General features: G+C 40.2%; 1 protein-coding gene across 1 annotated transcript; it reads right to left on the reverse strand.

The window, feature by feature from the left end:
* Positions 1-774: 774 nt before the first annotated feature.
* LOC128898869 (leucine-zipper-like transcriptional regulator 1 homolog) lies at positions 775-8,180 on the reverse strand. The gene is made up of 7 exons (XM_054176147.1): positions 7,926-8,180; positions 7,066-7,145; positions 6,197-6,275; positions 4,635-4,681; positions 3,033-3,153; positions 1,901-2,087; positions 775-1,562 (listed from the first exon to the last, which is right to left on the reverse strand). The coding sequence occupies exons 1-7, from the start codon at positions 8,086-8,088 to the stop codon at positions 872-874; spliced, it is 1,368 nt and encodes a 455-aa protein (XP_054032122.1). The 5' UTR covers positions 8,089-8,180; the 3' UTR covers positions 775-871.
* Positions 8,181-8,680: the final 500 nt, after the last annotated feature.

Below are 8,680 nucleotides of genomic sequence, written 5' to 3' on the forward strand. Positions count from 1 at the left end.
CAGCACTTCTCAACAAACTAAAAACTGAAGATGATCTCAGGATTCACCAGGATAGGGAGGAAATGTGTAACCAATACTACATATGTTGACAGAAGGGAGAGAGATGGAGTTGGAAAAACAGAAATCCCTTTGTGGCTAAAATCTGAGTTACCAATCCAAACAGCTTACGTTTGTGTCAAGCTTTACCCTTTCTTTTTCCAATAGAAAGTCAAACCCTTTTGATCTGTGCTCAGTCATTAAAACTAGCATTCACTGGGCAATGGTTTTATTCTTCCAGGAGTAATGCACTCCCTGGTTGATTTTCAGGGGGAACTTGTGGTTTCAGCTCCTCAGTTTTAGATGCAGTTCTTGAGTTATCTTCTGGATTTCATCTGCTTAATTTGTCTGATGGGTTTGTTACAGGCCATCTTGCATTGCAAATACATTTGTGCAAAGAACACTCTCACTCTAGTGTGACCGTAACATTGACAAACTTGATGCAAATAGAGGTTCATGGGTGCAGAATGAGCAGGTTTTGCCCCTGAAATGGTCACTGAAATGGAGCCAGTGAGGGTTCCTCGTTCTGACTTCTGAGGCAGCATCAGCCACAGCAAGCTGAAAGGCTATCAACTGACCAGAAGAAACCTAACAAAAAGAGCAGCATTCCAACAGCCTCCTCTCAGAAACCGCAACTTACATGTAAGTTGTGACTTAAATATGGGTATTTTTCACATTGTAAAATATCAGTTCACAGCAAGCATGAGAAGGGTTTTTTGTGGGTTTCTTTTTCCCCGGTATACTGATTGGAAACTGAAGACAGTGGCAAGCAGTTGGTTTACCACCTACTGGCACATTGGTGGGAATGTATTCTTTTACTTTGTAATCAAAGCCATTAGAAGGTATCAAACTCCATTTGCCAGAATGAGATCTCAGAGAAGCTGGACAAAGGTTTCCCCCCAAGGAGCAGCAGCACATTAGTATCGCAGCTAACTTCATCCACTGGAGCCGTGTCCTGAGTGATGGCTCCTTCCTCTTCTCTGACAACCTGAGCAGCAGCAAAAGTCTTTTTTTCTGAAGAGACAAACAGATGGAGAGACCTGTCCTTTGATTCAACATTCGCTGCCCTGTTTGGGTCTAGTTGTGCCTCTGAAGTGGATCGAAAGGCACAAAAGCCTGCAGGCTCCAGAGGCAAACTGAAGGTTTTCATTTCAATTGCATTTCTTTCCTCGTTGCTGAGCACTCGGTACGCTGGCTGTTGACGGAAGTACTTGCAAAAACGAGTGTGCTTTGGGATGGTCACCAGTTGGTGGTGGTCCTTCTGCTTACCCTTCTGATGGCTGGGGACTGTGCCAGTGAAATCTGAGGTAGTTTGGAAATCGACACCAATTCCCAAGATGCAATGATACATCTTAGGAGAAAACTTTGCCTTGGTAGTACTACTGAGCTTCTTCCATGTCTGCGTATGGAAATGGTACTGCCAGAGGTCATCATTAGGACTGGAATTTGAAATCCCTCCACCAAAAACCAGCATCAAGTCTTTGAAGACTATTGAAGCATGACCTACCACTGGAGGAGGTCCCAGGCTAAATGCAAGAGAAACCAGCGGTTAAAGGGAGACCAATAAGAAACGACGCTGCTTTTAGCCTGTGTTTTTTCTCTTCATTTGAAAGTCTGACTGCTAAACAGCTGCACTGGAACCTCAAAATTACACTGCTGGCAGCTGCATCAATGTGTTGCCAACAGCTCTTCCCAGCAAAGCCAACTGGAGCCCCAGCGATGGCAGCAGTACTACACACGATCTGAACAATTCCTACAACTGCCAAAAGGGCAACATCTCCCTCTCTGCCTGCAAGCACTATCAAATGGTAAGATTAATTCTCTCTTTGTGTGTTAATTTAGTGTAACAAATAGTACAGTTTACCTTGTTCTGATGTTGGACCAGCTGCTGCTTATGAAGTCCCACTTCCATAAGTCCTTCTGTTCACTCAGTCCCATCAGTCCTCCAAAGAGGTACATGCCTGTGTGATAGACAACTGCAGAATGGCCATGCCGAGCTCCTGGGCCAGTACTGTCAGATGGGGTGGAAATGCACAACCATTTTCTTGTATCTGAAAGCAAAGTATTAATCTATAGATGTACCAAATTTACCCTAGTATTTCAGAAGGGGTTTATTTCCAGAACAAAGTAACTGTTCTGTTGGAGAGTTGAGGGTTTCTGCTCTAAGCTTCTTATAATCTAAGATCTGACATTGAAAAAGGGCATTTGAAAAATCAAGACACTGAGAAAGTGCATTTAAAATACCAGTTTGAAATAAACTTTTAACAGAAATGTCAGATGCTGTATGACAGATGCCACAGAAATGTTATTTACAGAGCAGTTTTTCCTATGGCTTTGCTAATTCATTAACTCCGACACAGAACGATAATTTCCTGGCTGTAAGAGGGGGAAAAAAAACTCAGTCAACAAAAACATTCCTTCATTAATGTCTGTGCCTATTGTCCCCATGAGGGAGTGAAGGATGAGATATAGCCATCATTCATTTCAAAGCAGTGACTGAATGGCCACCAGATAACAAAAGTTACCCGTTTCAGAAGTCCCTGGGAATCATTTGGTTTGCAACCACCAGATTAATGATGAATATGCTAATGAAACCATCTCCTGTCAGGTTTGGCTCCCCATGGTCAGTTCTCAATTTGAGATTCAAAAGATTCAGCATTAATAGGCTGAAGTCAGGGTCTCTGCTGCATGTGGAACTTTTTGGTACTCCTTGAAGAATTGAGTGTATGGTGGAAAAAAAAAAAAAAGATAAATTCTCCTTATTTTTCAGCTCTAAAAATACTGCAAAAACTTCTCCCAGTGTAATACAGTTAAATTAAATTCAGCTGGGTATTAGTTTAATTGACAGAATTCATCACTAAGTGCTGCCAAACAGAAGTCTAAACTAATTAGACCATTTCTACTGATGAGAATATTCTTTACAGAGCAAGCTGTGCTTGCCTGCATCAGTCAGTGTTTTATGCTAGATGACAACCTTATCATGCTTTTTAACTTACCAAAATGGAAAGTCCAAAACTCCTGTGAAATGCCTCTGATGCCAACGTACCCCCCGTAGATGTACATGCTGCAGTGGTACACTACTGCACTGTGACCTTTCCTGTTAGTTGGTGCCGAGCTCTAAGGCGGTTCAATAATAAGACAAAGAGCTGTTAATAGACTGAGTCCTGTCAGGAGCAATGTCTGTCTTGGGAATATTCTCAAGCAATGAACACCATGGCTTTGGGTGGTGTTAAGTTTCTTTCAGAACACAGAATAAATCCGCCAGTGGAAGCTTGTATAGATGCAAATGCAAACCACTCTCAAACCTGAGCAACTCTCCCTTCTTAAGCCCACCACACAATCACTTGCCTACAGCCTCCCCTTCTCTGCACTCACATCAGCAGCAGTGCTTTCACAGCTTCTGCTAGGCAGAGTTTCAGAACACTTTGTATCAGGCAATTTTGGGGAATGTAGTGGGGGAGTATAGCTCTTTCCACCATCAAGCACAACCTTTCCACGCTGAGGAAACTTTAGTCCAAAGAGTAACTCTCACTCTGCATTGTATGGATTTGCCCTGCCACAAGTCCCAGGCTATACCCAGACCCTCAGCAGGAGACCAGGTGGTTGCCACTGTGTCCATAGCAGTATTCAGCTCTGCTGAGACTTGCTCACCCAAACCTGGGGAGCCCTGCTAAAGCCAAACCAAAATATAGTCGGCAAATATTTGGCTTCGCTCTTTTGTTCTTCTTGTTTCTTCTCCAGCAGCCTGTTTTCACAGGTGTGGGAGTTCATGTTCTCTGTATTCAGTTTAGGACAATTAGAAGAAACCATTTACTCCCATATGTAAGAAAGAGTTGATACTTATTTTCATCATGTTCGTTGCACATCAACAAAATTTTATTAACATTTCCCCTCCCCCTTGCCCCCCCCCCCCCCCCCCCCAAAAAAAAATGACCAAGCAGTCTCAAATTTTCTCATGACTCCTCTATCAAACAGAGGTAACCACAGCAGTAACTGGGTCACATCTTAACTTTTTTTCCCTGCAATTTCATAGTACAGCAAAATAGTGAGACTAAAGTTCCAGCAGCAAAAACTGAGTCATTCTTTACATGGAGTGATATAAAACAAATCTCGTAAGACCAAGACATAAATGCTTCCACTGAGGTTTCATTTAGAAGTGGCAGTAACTTGGTAAGCCCACGTGTGCAGACTGAAGAGATGAAAAATGCTGCAGCACTTCACATTTCAAAATTTATTAGTGTGACTGCCAATCTGTTTTCACAACTCCACTTTAAAAAGCACAGGCTTCATGTACAGTTGCAATATTCCATTTAAAATTAGTTTTCTTGATAAGAAATTCAGAGAAACAGAAGCAGTAGTAGAGGAGAGGACTTAACTTCTTTTATAGCACTTAAAATTTAAGAGCAGTATTTTTAAACACTGTTTTAAAGAAGGAAAAAGCCTTAGTTGCTGAAAGTGTAAAGAAATAAAAGTATAGCCACATGTCTCTGAAGAGATGAGATTGGAACTGTTTGGGGGAACATATTTCAAAGCAATCTGTTTAATCAACAAAGCAACAGGCATTTGATTCACACATTCACCACTTCCTGGCTCCTTACCTCAGTCTCTGCTGGTACGTTACGGCACTCTGTCCATCTTGCAGAATCTAGGGGATTGTTTTAATAAAGCGCAGTTTATATCACAGGCCACAAGAGGACACTCCTCCAACACTGATTTTTCAAATTACAGATCTAATTTTCAAGTCAGTCTCATCCTGGTGTTTCCCACTGACAAAGATGAAGAAATTTGCATCCCGCTAAGACAGAAGTACCGGGAGACTCACAGGAAACGTAGTTTGCATTTCATGTATCCTTTTCTGATACTGAATCGTGTTGATACCCTCCGGTATTTCATTTTTCCTAAGGCTAAACTTCACAGTGCAGAAATGATCTGTGAGTTCCAGCATTTTCTGAACTTGCAGAAGCCTCAGATTTACTAATGGATGTGCAGCTTTTATTATTATGGTGCTATAAACCTTAATGACAACAGCCTCGTCCTTCTCGTTCCTTTTCACAGATTCCTTAAAAGTACTCCTCAAGTAACAGAAATAACTGATCTATGATCACTGTGACAGAGAGGAAGTATCAGATACCCAGCACCAGAGGCAGAAGGAAACAGCAGTGCAAGCTGTCACTGCTAAAAGCTGTATATGCCAGGAAAGATTCTGAATAATGACCATGAAAAAAAAAAACAGACATGCAACAAATTTTGAGTAACTCATTCCCAGTTTCCACTGATAAGTTCTGTGAGGCTTTCTTCTATGAAATATATTCTATCTGAGAATCTCTATTCCTTCAGCAGGTATTTCAAAGAAATGGTAGAAGTCAAAGAAAAGATTTAAAAACCAACAACACTGACTTCAGGTTATATAGTGAAGTAGCAAAAGAAGCCAAGAAATGTAAATCTTGGTCTTGCCACAAGATTTACTAGCTTGAAAAGAAATCATTCTCTCTCTCTCTCTCCTCCATCTGACATCAAAATAAGCAGCCATTACTATACAGAGTATTTCCAGAGGGAGGATACAGAGTGTATGACATTGCCATTAAATTCACATGTTGCACTGCCTTTATCAGAAAACACACTTGAAAAAATCCCAAATGGTTGTTCTTAAGAAAAAACCCTGTGTTACAGAAAGCTGATGTTAATTTTGTACCTTCTCATTTACTTACTCTTGTGGTTTTTTCCTATTCCATCATGCAGTCTGTTGCCAGATTATGTAGTTATTCAGTAAAAATTACAAAATGAGATCTACTTTCTTCCATAATAAAGCAAAAAGCTTGGGTTTAAAAATTTATGCAGCATTAAAAAATTTTAATATTGTATGCAATAATTATTGGTTTATGATCAAATAGTAAAATTGGGGGGGGAGGGAATGAAAATTCTGACACCTTCAAATACCTACAAAATACGAATAAACTATTATTAAATAAAGCTGATTATTTGATAGCTTAACAGTCTCATTTTAGGGAGAAAATGCGCACAGAGTTTTACACACATTACTTCCTTGAAAGTTTAAGGAAGGCTATGTTACTAGCAGCAGAAAACAGTTTGGTTCTTACTCTTTATTAGTACCTATGGACTTGGAATGTCCCATGGAAAAGACTGGCTAATGTTATCATACCAGTGTCGTATATCCAGAGAGGAGTTTTGGCTTGAGTGAAAGCAGAATCCACCATCCCACCAAAAATGTATAGGGTGCCCTGCAAAATGCAAAAGTGTTTGTCACTTACAGGTAGGCATATAGCATTAAAGTAATTTTTAAATCAGTTCTTAACTGAAAAGCCTGCCACCACCAAAATATAATTAGTAATAATGCATATAATGATCTATTAACAATTCAAGAGGCAACCACAAAAAGCCACTGACTTTTCATGTCTTTATCGTCTCCCAGTAGGAAACCCTGATGAACGTTCTGCTGTTTTAACGGGGACGGCATTCCAGAACCGCTTGCTCGCTTCCTTGTCAATCTGGGACAGCTTGAGGGGTGCAGATCTGGAGCTCTCAGAGGCGTTGCTCAGGTAATAGCAGATTATGCACGTTTATAGAAATACATCATTGTGTTGCAACTCCCAATATCCTAAGTTCTATTTTTCCCTTACAGTCAAAGCTGTAATTTTTATTTGCCCTCACTCCTCCATCCCTCTTCTATGCTGTAACTCATCATGCAAATTAATTCAGAGCAACTGTTACAACTACACGACTAAGTCAAAGAATATACTGCCAAGGTCTTTCTTTTGTATTACTATCATGTATGGAGCACTGACTGAGGAAATGGGGGAGCTCCACGCTGCTGCAAAGCTGAACTACTGTCACTTTATTCAGAAAGATTCCAAAACACTGGTACAGCTACATCCAGAATTGCAGGGACACTGAAGTATTTTCTGGGTATAGTCTTTCAGTGCATAATAATCTATGGCAATTTATCTCATTGTATAATAGGAAATCAATATATATGCCAGGATACACACGAGATAGTTCTTGCTCTACTACCTTATAAGCCACCATTGAATGCTCTTCCAGTTCTTCTGGACCATCTCTTGAGCAGTCCAGCATTTCCCATTCATTTTTCACTATAAACCAAAGCTGAAGTTAAGACAGTGGTGCACTCAACACATAAACGTTAGAGAAAAGTCGAAAAGATTGGCTTTGAATTTGGCTGCACTAACAGTCAGTGGGGGAAAGGGAAGGATTTTGTCATCTTTCCCCTCTGTTAGTTCAGAAGACTGGGGCACTTGACTTAAATTAAATATGTGCATTTTTCTATTTGGTAAGCTTAAATGTAATAGAAATTGATCTTGTTACTGCTTTCAGTTTAGTGCTACACAATTGCCTACATCAAAATTCAACTAATCCTTGAGCATGAACTCAGCACAATTCTGCTTTATTCTACTAACAACAATTCAACAGGGAGCACTATACATTAAGTATAAAATATTGCTTATTTTGCATTATTAATACAATCTTACAAGGTATTGTATTCATGTGTTCCCTTTGTGTACTTTCCCATGCATAAACCTTTCCATTTGTGAACCTTCCCATGCATAAACTATTCCATCGTTAGAGTCAAGAATGCTATGTCTCAGATATCTCTTGCTAGAACTAGAATGTTTTAAATAACTCAGTATTGCTGGTCAAAAAAATAAAAATAGAACTGAAATCTAAAATTTCTGGGACACCTGCAACAGGAACCAACAGGCAGCATTTGCCCAATAACAGAATGCAGTTTAAGCATCATTTTGATGGAGAGACTTCAAATGTGGTTAACCTGTTAATTACCGAGCATCCCCACTTTCATGGCTGGATGCAGAAATCCCTTTAATCCTGACAGACAAGTGAAGAGGCAAACTTACCTATGTCATACCTCCAAAAATCCCCAAGGCTGGTAGTGTTCCGTCCTCCATAGAGGTAAATAAATCCTCTGCAAATAATGCAAGCGTGCTTATATCGATCACAGGGAGAGGGCTGCTTTTGGGGTGCAGATTTCCAGTCACAGTGTGCAGTTTGTCCTTTCATGCTGACAACTGGGATCTTCTCCAAGTATTAACGTTCAAAGGACAGCCATGTCAGGGGAAACAAAACGTCAGGGACAGGGCTTAAACCCTGCTAGGTCTGTAAAAAGAAAACAAAATAGCTGGAGATTAAAAAACAATAATAGAAAATAAGAAAAGTCTTTGCCTTACAGTACAGATTTACCGTGTTTTCTGTTTATTCCAATCACAATTTTGCTCATCTGTGATGGTGTACTAATGTAAGTGAAGCGCTTGAAATGCTGACTCCCCAGGTCATATTAGTGCCACTGGGACAGGAGCACTCCCAGAGTTTCAAGTTTTCCAAAGAATGTGGGTGAGCTGAAGTAATTAATTCATATACCCTGCATGTGCAATGTGGTGGAAAGAAAGGCTCCATCTTCTTGTGCCATTATAAAATACTTAAAACAGAACCTAAAATTCAGGAAGCACGAATTAAAGACTTCGATCTGCAGTTAGGATGCGTGTTAAAAATGGCACGATCCCTTCGCTTGCCACAAGATGGCAATGTGTTCTGTGAAGACAGAAGGACCAGGAACAACATTCCTCTATTAATCCTCTTTAAAATATATCATGAC

The sequence above is a fragment of the Dryobates pubescens genome, chromosome 2 (genome assembly GCF_014839835.1).
Source record: "Dryobates pubescens isolate bDryPub1 chromosome 2, bDryPub1.pri, whole genome shotgun sequence".
Classification (NCBI taxonomy): Eukaryota; Metazoa; Chordata; class Aves; order Piciformes; family Picidae; genus Dryobates; species Dryobates pubescens.

Bases quoted from the DNA above. Each gene is read 5' to 3' on its own strand.
- LOC128898869 (XM_054176147.1), bottom strand. From the start codon at position 8,088: ATGAAAGGACAAACTGCACACTGTGACTGGAAATCTGCACCCCAAAAG. The intron at 6,276-7,065 runs GTAGTAGAGCAA...TGCATTTTGCAG, and splicing joins ATTCAATGGTGGCTTATAAG to GGCACCCTATACATTTTTGG. The intron at 2,088-3,032 runs GTAAGTTAAAAA...CTTTGCTTTCAG, and splicing joins GTTTTGGACTTTCCATTTTG to ATACAAGAAAATGGTTGTGC.